General features: G+C 47.2%; 1 protein-coding gene across 2 annotated transcripts in view; it reads right to left on the reverse strand.

The window, feature by feature from the left end:
* LOC106581311 (fatty acid CoA ligase Acsl3) overlaps nucleotides 1-22,226 on the reverse strand; it is a 120,194-nt gene that overhangs the window by 78,540 nt on the left and 19,428 nt on the right. The window contains exons 4-10 of one of the 2 annotated variants that reach the window (XM_045703935.2): nucleotides 21,047-21,156; nucleotides 11,641-11,779; nucleotides 8,268-8,418; nucleotides 7,169-7,292; nucleotides 6,968-7,039; nucleotides 2,097-2,236; nucleotides 1,664-1,836 (exon numbers count right to left, since the gene is read on the reverse strand). In XM_045703935.2, the coding sequence (XP_045559891.1) occupies nucleotides 1,664-1,836; nucleotides 2,097-2,236; nucleotides 6,968-7,039; nucleotides 7,169-7,292; nucleotides 8,268-8,418; nucleotides 11,641-11,779; nucleotides 21,047-21,156 (909 nt within the window). The remainder of the gene's footprint in view (nucleotides 1-1,663; nucleotides 1,837-2,096; nucleotides 2,237-6,967; nucleotides 7,040-7,168; nucleotides 7,293-8,267; nucleotides 8,419-11,640; nucleotides 11,780-21,046; nucleotides 21,157-22,226) is intronic. The other variant, XM_045703936.2, reaches the window with a different exon arrangement.

The raw sequence follows: 22,226 nt of genomic DNA on the forward strand, positions 1-22,226 counted from the left end.
TTCCTCCCTCCTACCCTATCCCTCTGTTTCCACTACAGTCTCTCCTCCCCCCTACCCTAACCCATCCCTATGTATCCACTACAGTCTTTCCTCCCTTCTACCCTATCCCTCTGTATCTACTACAGTCTCTCCTTCCTCCTACCCTATCCCTCTGTATCCACTACAGTCTTTCCTCCCTCCTACCCTATCCCTCTGTATCCACTACAGTCTCTCCTCCCCCATACCCTATCCCATCCCTCTGTATCCACTACAGTCTTTCCTCCCTCCTACCCTATCCCTCTGTATCTACTACAGTCTCTCCTCCCCCCATCCCATCCCTCTGTATCTACTAGTCTCTCCTCCCTCCTACCCTATCTCTCTGTATCCACTACAGTCTCTCCTCCCCCCTATCCCATCCCTCTGTATCTACTACAGTCTCTCCTCCCTCCTACTCTATCCCTCTGTATCCACTACAGTCTCTCCTCCCCCCTATCCCATCCTTCTGTATCTACTACAGTCTCTCCTCCCTCCTACCCTATCCCTCTGTATCTACTACAGTCTCTCCTCCCCCCTACCCTATCCCATCCCTCTGCATCTACTACAGTCTCTCCCCACTCCTACCCTATCCCTCTGTATCTACTACAGTCTCTCCTCCCCCCTACCCTATCCCATCCCTCTGTATCCACTACAGTCTTTCCTCCCTCCCTCCTACCCTATCCCTCTGTATCTACTACAGTCTCCCCCCCCTACCCTATCCCTCTGTATCCACTACAGTCTCTCCTCCCCCCTATCCCATCCCTCTGTATCCACTACAGTCTCTCCTCCCTCCTACCCTATCCCTCTGTATCCACTACAGTCTCTCCTCCCCCCTATCCCATCCCTCTGTATCTACTAGTCTCTCCTCCCCCCTAACCTATCCCATCCCTCTGTATCCACTACAGTCTTTCCTCCTCCTACCCTATCCCTCTGTATCTACTACAGTCTCCCCCCCCCCTACCCTATCCTTCTGTATCCACTACAGTCTCTCCTCCCCCTATCCCATCCCTCTGTATCCACTACAGTCTCTCCTCCCTCCTACCCTATCCCTCTGTATCCACTACAGTCTCTCCTCCCTCCTACCCTATCCCATCCCTCTGTATCTACTACAGTCTCTCCTCCCTCCTACCCTATCCCATCCCTCTGTATCCACTACAGTCTCTCCTCCCTCCTACCCTTTCCCATCCCTCTGTATCCACTACAGTTTCTCCTCCCCCCTACCCTATCCCATCCCTCTGTATCCACTACAGTCTCTCCTCCCTCCTACCCTATCCCTCTGTATCCACTACAGTCTCTTCTCCCTCCTACCCTATCCCATCCCTCTGTATCCACTACAGTCTCTCCTCCTTCCTACCCTATCCCTCTGTATCCACTACAGTCTCTCCTCCCTCCTACCCTATCCCATCGCTCTGTATCCACTACAGTCTCTCCTCCCCCCTACCCTATCCCATCCCTCTGTATCCACTACAGTCTCTCCTCCCTACTACCCTATCCCTCTGTATCTACTACAGTCTCTCCTCCCCCCTATCCCATCCCTCTGTATCTACTACAGTCTCTCCTCCCCCCTATCCCATCCCTCTGTATCTACTACAGTCTCTCCTCCCCCCTATCCCATCCCTCTGTATCCACTACATTCACTCTCTCTTACTCTCGCTGATGGTGCCAGCTCCGCAGGTCTCGGTGAGGCCGTAGCCCTGGCCCACGGGGCAACAGAAGCACACGTTCATAAAGCGCTGGGTGGCTGCAGAGAGGGGTGCCCCGCCCGACAGCAGCACCCTGGTCTTCCCCCCCAGGAGGGACCGAACCTTCTTAAACACGAGGCTGGGGGGTGAGAGGGGCGAGAGAGGCGAGAGGGGAGGGGGCGCAGATCACTTCATCTGCAAGGAAATTCATGTTTACACTTCCTGGATCAACTGTGCTTCATTATGTTATTTGTTTTTGGATTAGGTTTTGTGTGTGTGTATATGTAAGGAGTGTGTGTGTGTGTGTGTGTGTGTGTGTGTGTGTCTGTGTCTGTGTGTGTGTGTGTGTGTGTGTGTGTGTGTGTGTGTGTGTGTGTGTACTGTAGTAGACTGACGTACTTGTCACACAGTGGCGTGCTACGTCCCTGCGAGAGCTGCTCCAGCTTGTAGTTGTAGGCCAGAGTGAACAGAGTCCTCTGAGCACTGCTCATTTCCTCCACCTTGGTCATCACATTCTTATAGATACGATCCATTATCTCCTGTAGCACAGAGAGAGAGAGAACGAGAGAGAGCGAGAGAACGAGATAGAGAGAGAGAAAAGAGGTGAGGAATTGAGAGATGGTGAGCAGAGACATAAAGAGAGAAATAAAGAGGGGAGTTGAGTTTGATGTATAAGAGGGTAGAAAATAGGGGGAGATGGAGAATTAAAGACAGGGACAGAAAGAGGAGGGGAAATAAGAAGAGGGTGGTGGGTGTTCGGGTCAATAAGTTCTGGATCTGTCTGTATGTGGCCAAAGCACATTGCTTTACATTGTGTCTGTCTGCAGTCTTAATATGGGGCTTTGGTCCCAGGCCCAGACAGCAGATCCCTGACAGCTCTCTGTCAGGAGTTCCAGTTCTGAGGAGCACAGAGATAACACATGGTGGGAGTGACATCAGCCAGTGTCTCTTCTCTATCTGCCTAGCAGAGACTCCTTGTCCTGGGTATCAAACAAGACCAAGTCCCAGACAAACCATTTCAATATTAGAGGTCTAAATTCAATAAATTCTGTAAAGATGCCCACAGATTCAGCAACTAGTAAAGCAATCAGAATATACTGTGGTGTATTGGGGAACAATCTGGTCAATATGAAACATATTCATTGTTACAGTAAACAATTGAATGGGAATGCCCAACCCTCATGTGGGCATGGAAAACAGTGACCTCATCACTCCCAGAGAGATTGACATAGAGAGAAGGAAGGAACTAAGTCATTCAGTTGTCCAGCTAGTTGTTCTCGGATCTTAGATTCCACTCTGCAGGAGATGATGGGAGTGATGCTATAATGTCTTAAAGATGGTACCATGTCCGTATGTGTGTGTGTATGTGTGTGTGTGTGGACGTGTTTAACTATTCTTGTGGGGACTTAGTAAACAAACAAAAATTTGACCAACTGGATTCATTTTGTTGGTCCCCACGAAGTGAAATGCTATTTCTAGGGGTTTAGGGTTAAGGTTAGAATTAGTGTTAGGGTTAGAATTAGGTTAAGGGTCAGGGTTAGGAGCTAGGGTTAGGTTTAGGTTTAAGGTTAGGTTTTTGGGTTAAGGTTAGGGTAAGAGTTCGGGTTAGGTTTAGGGGTCAGGGAAAATAGGATTTTGAATGGGACTGAATTGTGTGTCCCCACAAGGTTAGCTGTACACGACTATGTGTATGTGTGTGTGTGTGTGTGTGTGTGTGTGTGTGTGTGTGTGTGTGTGTGTGTGTGTGTGTGTGTGTGTGTGTGTGTGTGTGTGTGTGTGTGTGTGTGTGTGTGTGTGTGTGTGTGTGTGTGTGTGTGTGACTTAGCACTGTCTGTTTCTTATTGACATGGTGACTGTAGGGAGAGTTTGTCCAACCCCACTAAAACCCAGAACACTTCGTTATTAAATTAATCAGTGAGTTCCAAAACTGGGCTTCAAGTTTTAATGGAGTAAAGGGCACAAACAACAAACAATAAAAACCAGCTGGTGGGTGTGAGAGTCTGTGTTTGTGTGCATGTTAGATAAAGTAGTGAGAGAGGAAGTTGATGTGGGACACATGCAGCCTGGTGTCACAGAGGAAACTACACACTGTGAGCGGTGTGTGTGTGAGTGTGTGTTTGTCTATGACGGAGAAAACCACACAGGGCTTTCTCACGTTCTGTTTACAGCTGTGAATGGTTCCAGACATTGGGGCCCTCTGACCTGTGTCCCCTGACTCCTAGGGTCCTCATGGGGGAACACACAGATGAAGAGATGCATGGGGTCTCACAGAAAGAGAGAGAGAGAGACAGACAGAGAGAGAGAGACAGAGCGAGAGAGAGAGAGAGAGAGAGAGAGAGAGAGAGCAGGAACCCATACTTCATCAAAGAAATTGGAAATACCGACATTGTCATCCTACAAGAAACATGGTATAGAGGAGATGGACCCACTGGTTGCCCTCTAGGTTACAGGGAGCTGGTAGTCACATCCAACGAACTACTAGGTGTTAAACAGGGAAGAGACTCAGGGGGTATGCTAATTTGGTATAGAGCAGACCTAACCCATTCTATTAAATTTGTCAAAACAGGAACATTTTACATCTGGTTAGAAATGAATAAGGAAATTATCTCAACAGAGACAAATGTCCTCATGTGTGCTACCTATATTCAATTCAATTCAAGGGGCTTTATTGGCATGGGAAACATATGTTAACATTGCCAACGCAAGTGGAGTAGATAATATACAAAAGTGGAATAAACAATAAAAAATTAACAGTTAACATTACACTCACAGAAGTTCCAAAAGAATAAAGACATTACAAATGTCATATTATGTATATATACAGTGTTGTAACGATGTACACATGGTTAAAGTACAAAAGGGAAAACAAATAAGCATAAATATGTGTTGTATTTACAATGGTGTTTGTTCTTCACTGGTTGACCTTTTCTTGTGGCAACAGGTCACAAATCTTGCTGCTGTGATGGCACACTGTGGTATTTCACCCAATAGATATGGGAGTTTATCAAAATCAGGTTTGTTTTCAAATTCTTTGTGGATTTGTGTAATCTGAGGGAAATATGTGTCTCTAATATGGTCATACATTGGGCAGGAGGTTAGGAAGTGCAGCTCAGTTTCCACCTCATTTTGTGACCAGTGTGCACATAGCCTGTTTTCTCTTGAGAGCCAGGTCTGCCTACGGCGGCTTTTCTCAATAACAAGGCTATGCTCACTGAGTCTGTGCACAGTCAAAGCTTTCCTTAAGTTTGGGTCAGTCACAGTGGTCAGGTATTCTGCCACTGTGTACTCTCTGTTTAGGGCCAAATAGCATTCTAGTTTGCTCTGTTTTTTTTGTTAATTCTTTCCAATGTGTCAAGTAATTATCTTTTTGTTTTGTCATGATTTGGTTGGGTCTAATTGTGTTGCTGTCCTGGGGCTCTGTGGGGTCTGTTTGTGTTTGTGAACAGAGCCCCAGGACCAGCTTGGCTGAGTGGACTCTTCTCCAGGTTCATCTCTCTGTAGGTGATGGCTTTGTTATGGAAGGTTTGGGAATCACTTCCTTTTAGGTGGTTGTAGAATTTAACGGTTCTATTCTGGATTTTGATAATTAGCGGGTATTGGCCTAATTCTGCTCTGCATGCATTATTTGGTCCGACAGAATCTGTGAGGAAGACCTAGGTGTTGCTGTCCTTGGTTGGGGACAGAAGCACCAAATCATCAGCAAACAGTAGACATTTGACTTCAGATTCTAGTACGGTGAAGCCGGGTGCTACAGACTGTTCTAGAGCCCTCGCAAATTCGTATATCTGTATGTTGAAGAGGGTGGGGCTTAAGCTGCATCCCTGTCTCACCCCACGACCCTTTGGAAAGAAATGTGTGTTTTCTTTGCCAATTCTAACCGTGTAAATGGATTTTATAATGTCGTATGTTTTTCCCCCAACTCCACTTTCCATCAATTTGTATAGCAGATCCTCATGCCAAATTGAGTCAAAAGCTTTTTTGAAGTCAACAAAGCATGAGAAGACTTTGCCTTTGTTTTGGTTTGTTTGTTTGTCAGTTAGGGTGTGCAGGGTGAATATGTGATCTGTCGTACAGTAATTTGGTAAAAAGCCAATTTGACATTTGCTCAGTAAATTGTTTTCACTGAGGAAATATACAAGTCTGCTGTTAATGATAATGCAGAGGATTTTCCCAAGGTTGTTGTTGACTCATATCCCACGGTAGGTATTGGGATCTGATAATGCAGAGGATTTTCAGGTTGTTGTTGACTCATATCCCACGGTAGGTATTGGGATCTGATAATGCAGAGGATTTTCAGGTTGTTGTTGACTCATATCCCACGGTAGTTATTGGGATCTGATAATGCAGAGGATTTTCAGGTTGTTGTTGACTCATATCCCACGGTAGTTATTGGGATCTGATAATGCAGAGGATTTTCAGGTTGCTGTTGACTCATATCCCACGGTAGTTATTGGGATCTGATAATGCAGAGGATTTTCAGGTTGTTGTTGACTCTTATCCCACGGTAGTTATTGGGATCTGATAATGCAGAGGATTTTCAGGTTGTTGTTGACTCATATCCCACGGTAGTTATTGGGGTCAAATTTGTGTCAACTTTTGTCAATTGGGCTGATCAGTCCTCGGTTCCACATATTGGGGAAGATGCCAGAGCTGAGGATGACGTTAAAAAGTTTAAGTATAGCCAACATTTGCACATCGCTACAACACTATATATAGACATAATATGACATTTGAAATGTCTTTATTGTTTTGGAACTTGTGTGAGTGTAATATTTACTGTTCACTTTTTAAGGTTTATTTCACTTTTGTTTATCCATTTCACTTGCTTTGGCAATATAAACATACACTACTGTTCAAAAGTTTGGGGTCACTTAGAAATGTCCTTGTTTTTGAAAGAAAAGCACATTTTTTATCCATTAAAATAACATCAAATTGATCAGAAATACAGTGTAGACATTGTTAATGTTGTAAATGACTATTGTAGCTGGAAATGGCACATTTTTTATGGAATATCTACATAGGCGTACAGAGGCCCATTATCAGCAACCATCACTCCTGTGTTCCAATGGCACATTGTGTTAGCTAATCCAAGTTTATCATTTTAAAAGGCTAATTGTTCATTAGAAAACCCTTTTGCAATCATGTTAGCACAGCTGAAAACTGTTGTGCTGATTAAAGAAGTAATACAGCTGGCCTTCTTTAGACTAGTTGAGTATCTGGAGCATCAGCATTTGCAACCCTACATTGACAGTACTGTATGTATGTCTTACCGGTACAGCTGCCATTAGAGTAGGCTGCAGAACACTGGTGTCTCCTTTACTGCCTTTTTTAATCTTTGTTGACTGGTGTGAGAGAAAGGATACAGTTATCATACAGGTACTCTACACATATATTCACCTTTTATATATGTGTTTAGTAATGTACAGTCCAAGCAGGTGACACAGTATACAGAGCAGGGGGGACCACCTCACCTGGTCCGCTAGCGTCTGGGGGGAGGAGTAGCCGATCCTGCAGCCGTGAGCCACACACACCAGCTCTGCACTCAGCTCCAACACATGGGCCAGGGGGAGGTACCCGATGTAGGTGTCATTCTCACTGCCACAGAACAATATACGTAACTCCTTATTATTCTAGCATACGGACAGACAGACAGACAGACAGACAGACAGACAGACAGACAGACAGACAGAGACAGAGACAGAGACAGACAGACAGACAGACAGACAGACAGACAGACAGACAGACAGACAGACAGACAGACAGACAGACAGACAGACAGACAGACAGACAGACAGACAGACAGACAGACAACAGTCCAAAATCGTACACGATCGTCTTTCAATAAACTTGCATGACAAAACTATATGTATAAGAAAGGTTTACACAATTAAACAACAAAATACACAAAGCACTGCAGTAAATGTCCTTCTGGGCCAGATCAAGATGCTCTCTAAAGGGTAACGACTTGACCCCCTCTCTTCCATCTTCCTATTCTTCTACTCCCCTCCCTCTCTTCCCCCAATCCTGTTCTCCAGAGAAAGAGAGAGTTTTTTTAAAGAACACAACGCAAACACATTTGTCGTCGTAGTGATCACCAGTGTGATGGTACAACATTTACATTTATTTACAGCACAGCCTTAAACCCACGCTTCTGCACGTGCTCAGTTGACACCAAGGCCTCAATCAGGAAGTTGTCCTCATAGATCACTTTGAGTGTTTTTTTAATTCAGCGTTGAAATGGAACCTGCTATGTATAACCATCACACTGTACTCCCCCACGGACAGCTGAGACCAGTCAAAGAGCATAGACAGGACATTATGGGACCTTCCTCTAAGACAGCTCCAACTGAAAAAGGGCTAAGTAAACATTTGATCAATCTTCCTGGATAAGGTGCACTTTGGAAGCCAGCTTGGATTGTGAAAATTCTTAGAGCATTCAAAGTGGTATTCGATGATTCATGAAAAAATGTAGCTTATCAGGAAATGTCAGTAGTAGTAGTTTGGTACTGGGGGAAGTGAGCCCAGGAGGGTAAAGAGAGGGTATAAGGTTGGCAGGTTAGTGGTACCTACCCCAGGTTGGGTATCCTTTCTGCCATGCCAGTGATGCCAGCAATGATGTTGCTATGGGAGATCATGACGCCCTTGGGTACGCCAGTGGAGCCGCTGGTGTACATGATGACAGCGATGTCAGAGGGCATGGGCTGTTTACGCCCACGAGACACTACACACACACACATACACAAATACAGGAAAACAAATTAGTTCATGGCATGAAAGCATGTTTTTGTAAATATTCAGCATATGGTAGGAAAAGGGAGTTCATGGGAGATCATAAGATATGTTGCAGGGCAGGACAATAAATGGAGGAGGCTTGTTAAGTCCATGTTAGGATATATAGTCTGTAGGCGAAGGTCCTGGGAACATATGGTGGTGTTAAACAAGATGGGGGTACATAATGATGAATATCTAAAGGAGTGGTAGAATGGAAAATTCCTAATGGAATAAAGACGGAGAGGAACATCAGTCAAGTAAAATATTAAACACATTAAACATAATGTCACCATTTAGTAAACCTCCTCAGCCTCTTGGCACTCTCAGTAGGAAGATACCGCCTGTCTTAATGCCAAAAACTCCCATCTACCTCTCCCTCTTTCCTCTCTCCGCATCTACCTTCCTCTTTACAATATCTCTCTCTCTGCCTCTCTCTGCCTCTCTCTGCCCCTCTACGGCTCTCTTCATCTTATTTCACTCTTCTCTTCCTTCTCTGTAAACTGGCTGAGAGCTGTTCAATTGACGTAAAGCCTCTCCTCCCCGTCAGTCCATTTCAAATGTTTGGGCTTAAGTTCTCCAAGACACCATGTTAATCTGGTCTAGGCTTGCCAAAAAGCCACTCAGAAGTTATATTATGTCAGGCAATGTGGATTCTGACAATGTGGAAGGAAGCGAGATGATTCTAGATCATATAGGTTTCTTAAACTATGGGTCGGGACCCAAAGTGGGTCCTTGGCTTGTGAGAGGTAGGTTGTGTGTTATATGAATACATCTACAATCACACACTATTTCTTCGTAATTTGGGTCGCGGGAGGACGGTTTGGGTCACGGGAGGACGGTTCATTTATAATTTGGGTCGCGGGAGGACGGTTTTGGTCACGGGATGACGGTTCATTTACAATTTGGGTCTCGGCTGAAAAATAAAAATCCCAGTTGTAGACTACATAAGTTATGAATGGAGTAGGGCTAAAACAACAGTCTGCAGATTTCTCTCAGTTGTCCTCAGGTGGAAATATAAGACGTGATTTCGAATGTTTTATTGTAGGGCTGGGGGGCTGCTCAGTGTCGTGTGGAATATAAACATTTCCACGATATCCACAGCTATTGCAGAAAAACAAAACACACCCAAACAGAAGATACGCAGGACAGAGAGAGAGAAAGAAGGGAGCAAAAGAGTGGGAGAGAGAGGGATAGGAGTGGGAGACAGGAGAGGGAGAGAGGAGTGGGACGTGACTTGGAGTCTACCGCATGCGAGAGGAGGGGCTTTGTTCTGACTTGAACATGGACCCAGAGATACAGGGTGGAGAAGAGGGGCTTTGTTCTGACTTGAACATGGACCCAGAGATACAGGGTGGAGAAGAGGGGCTTTGTTCTGACTTGAACATGGACCCAGAGATACAGGGTGGAGAAGAGGGGCTTTGTTCTGACTTGAACATGGACCCAGAGATACAGGGTGGAGAAGAGGGGCTTTGTTCTGACTTGAACATGGACCCAGAGATACAGGGTGGAGAAGAGGGGCTTTGTTCTGACTTGAACATGGACCCAGAGATACAGGGTGGAGAAGAGGGGCTTTGTTCTGACTTGAACATGGACCCAGAGATACAGGGTGGAGAAGAGGGGCTTTGTTCTGACTTGAACATGGACCCAGAGATACAGGGTGGAGAAGAGGGGCTTTGTTCTGACTTGAACATGGACCCAGAGATACAGGGTGGAGAAGAGGGGCTTTGTTCTGACTTGAACATGGACCCAGAGATACAGGGTGGAGAAGAGGGGTGTTGGGGGAATCATGTCATGTGAAGTTTACAGAAGTGTCTATAAACATGACCCTCCTTCCTAATCCCACAGGTCAGCACACACACACACACACACACACACACACACACACACACACACACACACACACACACACACACACACACACACACACACACACACACACACACACACACACACACACACACACACACACACACACACACACACACACACACACACACACACACACACCTCACAGTACCAGCTCTACTTGTTATGGGTCAAGCAGTGCAGTACTAGAGACCAGCTGGAGAAAGGGAGGGATGGAAAGAGAGAGGAAGGAAAGGAGAGAGAAATTGGTGAGAAAGGGAGTGTTTCCTCTGAGTTTAATCTGACACAGATGTGTCCACTTCCTCATTCACATGACCTAATGAGCCGCACCACCGAACCCCCCCACCCTCCCCCCTTGAGACTACAGTATCTGAGACTCCAGTATCTGAGACTCCAGTATCTGAGACTCCAGTATCTGAGACTCCAGTATCTGAGACTACAGTATCTGAGACTACAGTATCTGAGACTCCAGTATCTGAGACTCCAGTATCTGAGACTACAATATCTGAGACTACAGTATCTCTGAGAGCACAAGATCTCTGAGACCACAGTATCTCTGAGACCACAGTATCTCTGAGACTACAGTATCTCTGAGACTACAGTATCTCTGAGACTACAGTATCTCTGAGACTACAGTATCTCTGAGACTACAGTATCTCTGAGAGCACAGGATCTCTGAGACTACAGTATCTCTGAGAGCACAGGATCTCTGAGACTACAGGATCTCTGAGACCACAGGATCTCTGAGACCACAGGATCTCTGAGACTACAGTATCTGAGACTACAGTATCTGAGACTACAGGATCTCTGAGACTACAGGATCTCTGAGACCACAGTATCTCTGAGACTACAGGATCTCTGAGACTACAGTATCTGAGACTACAGGATCTCTGAGACCACAGTATCTCTGAGACCACAGTATCTCTGAGACTACAGTATCTCTGAGACTACAGTATCTCTGAGACCACAGGATCTCTGAGACTACAGTATCTGAGACTACAGGATCTCTGAGACTACAGGATCTCTGAGACTACAGGATCTCTGAGACCACAGTATCTCTGAGACCACAGTATCTCTGAGACTACAGTATCTCTGAAACTAGCAAAGTGACTTACTACAAACTAGTAAATGAGTGCTATAACGATGTTATACATGTTGTGTACATTTCAGTATAATGCCGTTAAAGAAATGCTCAGTACGCACGCACGCACGCACGCACGCACGCACACGCACACACGCACCACACACACACACACACACACACACACACACACACACACACACACACACACACCTGTGTGTTTACCATTCTCAGGCTTGGTCCCCAGCTCCTGAACGGTGGCCATGTTGTGGACACTGATGCCTCGTGGGTAACCAGGCCACTTGGTGGGTGTGTCATCCACCACAATGATGTGCTGCAGCCTGGGCACCTCCAGCAGGATGAACTAAACTCAACCAGGAAACACAAAGTCTTTAAGACAGCTATACTGTAACCATCAAATGGTTGGTCAGGACAGGGATAAGGCACACTGATAAGGGTTGGCTGATTCCTTCTGGTCGCAGACTGGCTCCTGGCTACAAAAGGTGCTTTGTTGATTTTTTCATTTTCAAGTATGTTTTCAAAGGCTTGACCTTTCCTTACATGTAGACATGCTAAAAAAACAAATGCACTTTGTACATCGTTCTACTTCAGTATGTTTAGACAACCTAAACATGTGAGTCAACTCTTTCATGTTTTCACAGATACATATTGCTTTATTGCTTCCCTGTCTCTCTCCTCAGAAGGGAGAATGGACTGTATGACTCTAACTCTCTTACCCAGTGTGTTGGATTGTCTCTAACCCAGTGTGTTGGATTGTCTCTAACCCAGTGTGTTGGTCTGTCTCTAACCCAGTGTGTTGGTCTGTCTCTAACCCAGTGTGTTGGTCTGTCTCTAACCCAGTGTGTTGGTCTGTCTCTAACCCAGTGTGTTGGTCTGTCTCTAACCCAGTGTGTTGGTCTGTCTCTAACCCAGTGTGTTGGTCTGTCTCTAACCCAGTGTGTTGGTCTGTCTATAACCCAGTGTGTTGGTCTGTGTCTAACCCAGTGTGTTGGTCTGTGTCTAACCCAGTGTGTTGGATTGTCTCTAACCCAGTGTTGGATTGTCTCTAACCCAGTGTGTTGGTCTGTGTCTAACCCAGTGTGTTGGTCTCTCTCTAACCCAGTGTGTTGGTCTCTCTCTAACCCAGTGTGTTGGTCTCTCTCTAACCCAGTGTGTTGGTCTGTGTATAAGCCAGTGTGTTGGTCTCTCTCTAACCCAGTGTGTTGGTCTATGTCTAACCCAGTGTGTTGGGCTCTCTCTAACCCAGTGTGTTGGTCTCTCTCTAACCCAGTGTGTTGGTCTATGTCTAACCCAGTGTGTTGGTCTGTCTCTAACCCAGTGTGTTGGTCTCTCTCTAACCCAGTGTGTTGGTCTCTCTCTAAGCCAGTGTGTTGGTCTCTCTCTTACCCAGTGTGTTGGTCTCTCTCTAACCCAGTGTTGGTCTCTCTCTAACCTAGTGTGTTGTTCTGTGTATAACCCAGTGTGTTGGGCTCTCTCTAACCCAGTGTGTTGGTCTCTCTCTAACCCAGTGTGTTGGTCTATGTCTAACCCAGTGTGTTGGTCTGTCTCTAACCCAGTGTGTTGGTCTCTCTCTAACCCAGTGTGTTGGTCTCTCTCTAACCCAGTGTGTTGGTCTCTCTCTAACCCAGTGTGTTGGTCTCTGTCTAACCCAGTGTGTTGGTCTCTCTCTAACCCAGTGTGTTGGTCTCTCTCTAACCCAGTGTGTTGGTCTCTGTCTAACCCAGTGTGTTGGTCTCTCTCTAACCCAGTGTGTTGGTCTCTCTCTAACCCAGTGTGTTGGTCTATGTCTAACCCAGTGTGTTGGTCTCTCTCTAACCCAGTGTGTTGGTCTGTGTATAACCCAGTGTGTTGGTTTCTCTCTAACCCAGTGTGTTGGTCTGTCTCTAACCCATTGTGTTGGTCTCTCTCTAACCCAGTGTGTTGGTCTCTCTCTAACCCAGTGTGTTGGTCTGTGTCTAACCCAGTGTTGGTCTGTCTCTAACCCAGTGTGTTGGTCTGTCTCTAACCCAGTCTGTTGGTCTCTCTCTAACCCAGTCTGTTGGTCTGTCTCTAACCCAGTGTGTTGGGCTTTCCCTAACCCAGTGTGTTGGTCTCTCTCTAACGCAGTGTATTGGTCTGTGTCTAACCCAGTGTGTTGGTCTGTGTCTAAGCCAGTGTGTTGGTCTCTCTCTAACCAAGTGTGTTGGTCTCTCTCTAACCCAGTGTGTTGTTCTCTCTCTAACCCAGTATGTCGGTCTCTCTCTAACTGAGTGTGTTGGTCTCTCTCTAACCAAGTGTGTTGGTATGTCTCTAACCCAGTGTGTTGGTCTCTCTCTAACCCAGTGTGTTGGTATGTCTCTAACCCAGTGTGTTGGTCTCTCTTTAACCCAGTGTGTTGGTCTCTCTCTAACCCAGTGTGTTGGTCTGTGTCTAACCCAGTGTGTTGGATTGTCTATAACCCAGTGTGTTGGATTGTCTCTAACCCAATGTGGTGGTCTCTCTATAACCCAGTGTGTTGGTCTGTGTCTAACCCAGTGTGTTGGTCTCTCTATAACTCAATGTGTTGGTCTCTGTCTAACCCAGTGTGTTGGTCTCTCTCTAACCCAGTGTGTTGGTCTGTGTATAACCCAGTGTGTTGGTCTCTCTCTAACCCAGTGTGTTGGTCTGTGTCTAACCCAGTGTGTTGGTCTCTCTCTAACCCAGTGTGTTGGTCTCTCTCTAACCCAGTGTGTTGGTCTCTCTCTAACCCAGTGTGTTGGTCTCTCTCTAACCCAGTGTGTTGGTCTCTCTCTAACCCAGTGTGTTGGTCTCTCTCTAACCCAGTGTGTTGGTCTCTCTCTAACCCAGTGTGTTGGTCTCTCTATAACTCAATGTGTTGGTCTCTGTCTAACCCAGTGTGTTGGTCTCTCTCTAACCCAGTGTGTTGGTCTGTGTCTAACTCAGTGTGTTGGTCTCTCTCTAACCCAGTGTGTTGGTCTGTCTCTAACCCAGTGTGTTGGTCTGTCTCTAACCCTGTGTGTTGGTCTGTCTCTAACCCAGTGTGTTGGTCTCTCTCTAACCCAGTGTGTTGGTCTGTCTCTAACCCAGTGTGTTGGTCTGTCTCTAACCCAGTGTGTTGGGCTTTCCCTAACCCAGTGTGTTGGTCTCTCTCTAACCCAGTGTATTGGTCTGTGTCTAACCCAGTGTGTTGGTCTCTCTCTAACCCAGTGTGTTGGTCTCTCTCTAACCCAGTGTGTTGGTCTCTCTCTAACCCAGTGTGTTGTTCTCTCTCTAACCCAGTATGTCGGTCTGTCTATAACCCAGTGTGTTGGTCTGTCTCTAACCCAGTGTGTTGGTCTCTCTCTAACTGAGTGTGTTGGTCTGTCTCTAACCCAGTGTGTTGGTCTCTCTCTAACCCAGTGTGTTGGTCTCTCTCTAACCCAGTGTGTTGGTCTCCCTCTAACCCAGTGTGTGGTCTCTCTCTAACCCAGTGTGTGGTCTCTCGCTAACCCAGTGTGTGGTCTCTCGCTAACCCAGTGTGTGGTCTCTCGCTAACCCAGTGTGTTGGTCTCTCTCTAACCCAGTGTGTTGGTCTCTCTCTAACCCAGTGTGTTGGTCTGTGTCTAACTCAGTGTGTTGGTCTCTCTCTAACCCAGTGTGTTGGTCTCTCTCTAACCCAGTGTGTTGGTCTCTCTCTAACCCAGTGTGTTTTTCTGTCTCTAACCCAGTGTGTTGGTCTCTCTCTAACCCAGTGTGTTGGTCTGTGTCTAACTCAGTGTGTTGGTCTATGTCTAACCCAGTGTGTTGGTCTATGTCTAACCCAGTGTGTTGGTCTCTCTCTAACCCAGTGTGTTGGTCTGTGTCTAATCCAGTGTGTTGGTCTCTCTCTAACCCAGTGTGTTGGTCTGTGTCTATCCCAGTGTGTTGGTCTGTCTCTAACTCAGTGTGTTGGTTTGTCTCTAACCCAGTGTGTTGGTCTCTCTCTAACCCAGTGTGTTGGTCTGTCTCTAACCCAGTGTGTTGGTCTCTCTAACCCAGTGTGTTGGTCTGTCTCTAACCCAGTGTGTTGGTCTCTCTCTAACCCAGTGTTTTGGTCTCTCTAACCCAGTGTGTGGTCTCTCTCTAACCCAGTGTGTTGGTCTCTCTAACCCAGTGTGTTGGTCTCTCTCTAACCCAGTGTGTGGTCTCTCTCTAACCCAGTGTGTGGTCTCTCTCTAACCCAGTGTGTGGTCTCTCTCTAACCCAGTGTGTGGTCTCTCTCTAACCCAGTGTGTTGGTCTCTCTCTAACCCAGTGTGTTGGTCTCTCTAACCCAGTGTGTTGGTCTCTCTCTAACCCAGTGTGTTGGTCTCTCTCTAACCCAGTGTGTTGGTCTTTCTCTAACCCAGTGTGTTGCTCTCTCTAACCCAGTGTGTTGGTCTGTGTCTAATCCAGTGTGTTGGTCTCTCTCTAACCCAGTGTGTTGGTCTCTCTCTAACCCATTGTGTTGGTCTGTGTATAACCCAGTGTGTTGGTCTCTCTCTAACCCAGTGTGTTAGTCTCTCTCTAACCCAGTGTGTTGGTCTCTCTCTAACCCAGTGTGTTGGTCTCTCTCTAACCCACTGTGTTGGTCTCTCTCTATCCCAGTGTGTTGGTCTGTCTCTAACTCAGTGTGTTGGTTTGTCTCTAACCCAGTGTGTTGGTCTCTCTCTAACCCAGTGTGTTGGTCTCTCTCTAACCCACTGTGTTGGTCTCTCTCTATCCCAGTGTGTTGGTCTGTCTCTAACTCAGTGTGTTGGTTTGTCTCTAACCCAGTGTGTGGTCTCTCTCTAACCCAGTGTGTTGGTCTGTGTCTAATCCAGTGTGTTGGTCTCTCTCTAACCCAGTGTGTTGGTCTCTCTCTAACCCATTGTGTTGGTCTCTCTCTAACCCAGTGTGTTGGTCTCTCTCTAACCAACACTGGGTGTTGGTCTCTCTCTAACCCAGTGTGTTGGTCTGTGTCTAACCCAGTGTGTTGGTCTGTGTCTAACCCTGTGTGTTGGTCTTTCTCTAACCCAGTGTGTTGGTCTCTCTGTAACCCAGTGTTTTGGTCTCTCTAACCCAATGTGTGGTCTCTCTCTAACCCAGTGTTTTGGTCTGTCTCTAACCCAGCGTGTTGGTCTCTCTCTCACCCAGCGTGTTGGTCTTTCTCTAACCCAGGGTGTTGGTCTCTCTCTAACCCAGTGTGTTGGTCTCTCTCTAACCCAGTGTGTTGGTCTCTCTCCAACCCAGTGTGTTGGTCTGTGTCTAATCCAGTGTGTTGGTCTGTGTCTAATGCAGTGTGTTGGTCTGTCTCTAACCCAGTGTGTTGGTCTCTCTCTAACCCAGTGTGTTGGTCTGTGTCTAATCCAATGTGTTGGTCTCTCTCTAACCCAGTGTGTGTGTCTGTGTCTAACCCAGTGTGTTGGTCTCTCTCTAACCCATTGTGATGGTCTGTGTCTAACCCAGTGTGTTGGTCTTTCTCTAACCCTGTGTGTTGGTCTCTCTCTAACCCAGTGTGTTGGTCTGTGTCTAACCCAGTGTGTTGGTCTGTCTCTAACCCAGTGTGTTGGTCTCTCTCTTACCCAGTGTTTTGGTCTCTCTAACCCAATGTGTGGTCTTTCTCTAACCCAGTGTATTGGTCTGTCTCTAACCCAGTGTGTTGGTCTCTCTCTAACCCAGTGTGTTGGTCTCTCTCTAACCCAGTGTGTTGGTCTCTCTCTAACCTAGTGTGTTGGTCTGTGTCTAACCCAGTGTGTTGGTCTGTCTCTAACCCAGTGTGTTGGTCTCTCTCTAACCCAGTGTTGGTCTCTCTCTAACCCAGTGTTGGTCTCTCTCTAACCCAGTGTGATGGTCTGTGTCTAATCCAGTGTGTTGGTCTCTCTCTAACCCAGTGTGTTGGTCTGTGTCTAACCCAGTGTGTTGGTCTCTCTCTAACCCAGTGTGTTGGTCTCTCTCTAACCCAGTGTGTTGGTCTCTCTCTAACCCAGTGTGTTGGTCTCTTTCTAACCCAGTGTGTTGGTCTCTCTCTAACCAACACTGGGTGTTGGTCTCTCTCTAACCCAGTGTGTTGGTCTGTGTCTAACCCAGTGTGTTGGTCTGTGTCTAACCCTGTGTGTTGGTCTTTCTCTAACCCAGTGTGTTGGTCTCTCTGTAACCCAGTGTTTTGGTCTCTCTAACCCAATGTGTGGTCTCTCTCTAACCCAGTGTTTTGGTCTGTCTCTAACCCAGCGTGTTGGTCTCTCTCTCACCCAGCGTGTTGGTCTTTCTCTAACCCAGGGTGTTGGTCTCTCTCTAACCCAGTGTGTTGGTCTCTCTCTAACCCAGTGTGTTGGTCTCTCTCCAACCCAGTGTGTTGGTCTGTGTCTAATCCAGTGTGTTGGTCTGTGTCTAATGCAGTGTGTTGGTCTGTGTCTAATGCAGTGTGTTGGTCTGTGTCTAATGCAGTGTGTTGGTCTCTCTCTAACCCAGTGTGTTGGTCTCTCTCTAACCCAGTGTGTTGGTCTCTCTCTAACCCAGTGTGTTGGTCTCTCTCTAACCCAGTGTTGGTCTCTCTCTAACCCAGTGTGTTGGTCTGTGTCTAATCCAATGTGTTGGTCTCTCTCTAACCCAGTGTGTGTGTCTGTGTCTAACCCAGTGTGTTGGTCTCTCTCTAACCCATTGTGATGGTCTGTGTCTAACCCAGTGTGTTGGTCTTTCTCTAACCCTGTGTGTTGGTCTCTCTCTAACCCAGTGTGTTGGTCTGTGTCTAACCCAGTGTGTTGGTCTGTCTCTAACCCAGTGTGTTGGTCTCTCTCTTACCCAGTGTTTTGGTCTCTCTAACCCAATGTGTGGTCTCTCTCTAACCCAGTGTATTGGTCTGTCTCTAACCCAGTGTGTTGGTCTCTCTCTAACCCAGTGTGTTGGTCTCTCTCTAACCCAGTGTGTTGGTCTCTCTCTAACCTAGTGTGTTGGTCTCTCTCTAACCCAGTGTGTTGGTCTGTGTCTAACCCAGTGTGTTGTTCTCTCTCTAACCCAGTGTGTTGGTCTGTGTCTAACCCTGTGTGTTGGTCTTTCTCTAACCCAGTGTGTTGGTCTCTCTGTAACCCAGTGTTTTGGTCTCTCTAACCCAATGTGTGGTCTCTCTCTAACCCAGTGTGTTGGTCTCTCTCTAACCCAGCGTGTTGGTCTCTCTCTCACCCAGCGTGTTGGTCTTTCTCTAACCCAGGGTGTTGGTCTCTCTCTAACCCAGTGTGTTGGTCTGTGTCTAATCCAGTGTGTTGGTCTGTGTCTAATCCAGTGTGTTGGTCTCTCTCTAACCCAGAGTGTTGGTCTCTCTCTAACCCAGTGTGTTGGTCTGTCTCTAACCCAGTGTGTTGGTCTCTCTCTAACCCAGTGTGTTGGTCTCTCTCTAACCCAGTGTTGGTCTCTCTCTAACCCAGTGTGTTGGTCTGTGTATAACCCAGTGTGTTGGTCTCTCTCTAACCCAGTGTGTTGGTCTCTCTCTAACCCAGTGTTTTGGTCTGTCTCTAACCCAGCGTGTTGGTCTCTCTCTAACTCAGTGTGTTGGTCTCTCTCTAACCCAGTGTTTTGGTCTGTCTCTAACCCAGTGTGTTGGTCTGTCTCTAACCCAGTGTGTTGGTCTCTGTCTAACCCAGTGTGTTGGTCTGTGTCTAACCCAGTGTGTTGTTCTCTCTCTAACCCAGTGTGGTGGTCTCTCTCTAACCCAGTTTGTTGTTCTCTCTCTAACCCAGGGTGTTGGTCTCTCTCTAACCCAGTGTGTTGTTCTCTCTCTAACCTAGTGTGTTGTTCTCTCTCTAACCTAGTGTGTTGTTCTCTCTCTAACCTAGTGTGTTGGTCTCTCTCTAACCCAGTGTGTTGGTCTCTCTCTAACCCAGTGTGTTGGTCTATGTCTAACCCAGTGTGTTGGTCTCTCTCTAACCCAGTGTGTTGGTCTCTCTCTAACCCAGTATGTCGGTCTCTCTCTAACTGAGTGTGTTGGACTGTCTCTAACCTAGTGTGTTGGTCTCTCTCTAACCCAGTGTGTTGGTCTCTCTCTAACCCAGTATGTCGGTCTCTCTCTAACTGAGTGTGTTGGACTGTCTCTAACCTAGTGTGTTGGTCTCTCTCTAACCCAGTGTGTTGGTCTCTCTCTAACCCAGTGTGTTGGTCTGTGTCTAACCCAGTGTGTTGGTCTCTCTCTAACCTAGTGTGTTGGTCTGTGTCTAATCCAGTGTGTTGGTCTGTCTCTAACCCAGTGTGTTGGTCTGTGTCTAATCCAGTGTGTTGGTCTGTCTCTAACCCAGTGTGTTGGTCTCTCTCCAACCCAGTGTGTTGGTCTGTCTCTAACCTAGTGTGTTGGTCTGTGTCTAACTCAGTGTGTTGGTCTCTCTCTAACCCAGTGTTGGTCTCTCTCTAACCCAGTGTGTTGGTCTGTGTCTAATCCAGTGTGTTGGTCTCTCTCTAACCCAGTGTGTTGGTCTGTGTCTAACCCAGTGTGTTGGTCTCTCTCTAACCCAGTGTGTTGGTCTGTGTCTAACCCAGTGTGTTGGTCTTTCTCTAACCCAGTGTGTTGGTCTGTGTCTAACCCAGTGTGTTGGTCTCTCTCTAACCCAGTGTGTTGGTCTGTCTATAACCCAGTGTGTTGGTCTGTCTCTAACCCAGTGTGTTGGTCTCTCTCTAACCCAGTGTGTTGGTCTCTCTCTAACCCAGTGTGTTGGTCTTTCTCTAACCCAGTGTGTTGGTCTGTGTATAACCCAGTGTGTTGGTCTCTCTCTAACCCAGTGTGTTGGTCTGTCTATAACCCAGTGTGTTGGTCTGTCTCTAACCCAGTGTGTTGGTCTCTCTCTAACCCAGTGTGTTGGTCTCTCTCTAACCCAGTGTGTTGGTCTTTCTCTAACCCAGTGTGTTGGTCTTTCTCTAACCCAGTGTGTTGGTCTCTCTGTAACCCAGTGTGTTGGTCTCTCTCTAACCCAGTGTGTTGGTCTCTCTCTAACCCAGTGTGTTGGTCTCTCTCTAACCTAGTGTGTTGTTCTCTCTATAACCCAGTGTGTTGGTCTGTGTCTAACCCAGTGTGTTGGTCTTTCTCTAACCCAGTGTGTTGGTCTCTCTCTAACCCAGTGTGTTGGTCTTTCTCTAACCTAGTGTGTTGTTCTCTCTATAATCCAGTGTGTTGGTCTGTGTCTAACCCAGTGTGTTGGTCTTTCTCTAACCCAGTGTGTTGGTCTGTGTCTAACCCAGTGTGTTGGTCTCTCTCTAACCCAGTGTGTTGGTCTCTCTCTAACCCAGTGTGTTGGTCTGTGTCTAACCCAGTGTGTTGTTCTCTCTCTAACCCAGTGTGTTGTTCTCTCTCTAACCCAGTGTGTTGGTCTCTCTCTAACCCAGTGTGTTGGTCTCTCTCTAACCCAGTGTGTTGGTCTCTCTCTAACCCAGTGTGTTGGTCTCTCTCTAACCCAATGCGTTGTTCTGTGTTTCTCTGGCCCCACTCTGCATCACACACTGATCACAGTGGGCATAGTACAGACTCCAGATCCACAACGTGCATCACATGTACCTCTCCCCTTCCTGCTCTCTCTCCCACACATAAACTCCTCTTTCACACTCTTCCTGTCCCTTCTTGATTTCGTCCTTTACCTCCTAAATATGTACTCATTTCAGATGTGCATGTGTTCTCTCACCTTGAGTCTGGTCTCCAGTAGCTCTCTGCTGGTTATGATGTGACTAACCTCTGTCTCGTTCAGACCGTGAGTTATGGCCGGACCCCCCAGGGTAGAGTACAGAGTGACCACTGCAACGCGCACACACACACACACACACACACACACACACACACACACACACACACACACACACACACACACACACACACACACACACACACACACACACACACACACACACACACACACACACACACACACACACACACCACACACACACACACACACACACACAGTAAGGTAAGCCCGATGAGGTATCATCAGGTAATAACGTTTATGATAAGATATCACATGGATAGAGTTAGGGTAAGATTTAAGATCAAGGTGTATTTTCTGGCCCTGTTTGAAAGTGAGGCCACATGGTAAAGCCCTAGTGAGCAGTATATTCTGTTTGCTTCAGGGCTGTGGTAACATAACACTGTGTTAGTGTAACGCTGCAGCGATGGCATCATGTCTGCTCTGGCTCTGTCACTGGCGTGAGTGAGTGGCCTGGGACTGGGCTAAACCAGGCTGAACTGGGCTGGGCCCAGGCTACATTACATCAGTATATGTCTGACTGGTAGATATGGGAATCACTCAACACAGGGACCAGGGGCAGGTGCCGAGATGAGGGTGTGTGATGGTGTATGAGTGTGTACATGTACACGTTCAAGCATCCCTAAACCACCCTTTTACACTCCTCCACACAGACATGCACACTTCTCTTCTCCAGAAAACATGACCAGCCCCTGTCTGTTTGTCTGGCTAGATGAGTGTAATGTACACCTGCCTTTCCTGATAGCAGTTGGATGTTTAGGTTCTTGGAAAACTGTGGGCCAGACAAATGACAAACTCATATGAAGGATCAGAGTAAAGGCAGTGGAATTTCCTAACTATCTAATGGGACTGGCTGCTCTGAGACATGACTCTGACTGTAGGACCCAGGTTCACGCTCCCCGCAGGTCCAGGCTCCCCTGGCCCAGGCTCCCCCAGGTCCAGGCTTCCCCAGTCCAGGCTCCCCCAGGTCCAGGCTTCCCCTGGCCCAGGCTCCCCCAGGTCCAGGCTCCCCAGGTCCAGGCTCCCCCAGGTCCAGGCTCCCCAGGTCCAGGCTCCCCCAGGTCCAGGCTTCCCCGGTCCAGGCTCCCCCAGGTCCAGGCTC

The sequence above is a fragment of the Salmo salar genome, chromosome 20, assembly GCF_965601325.2.
Source record: "Salmo salar chromosome 20, fSalSal1, whole genome shotgun sequence".
Taxonomy (NCBI): domain Eukaryota; kingdom Metazoa; phylum Chordata; class Actinopteri; order Salmoniformes; family Salmonidae; genus Salmo; species Salmo salar.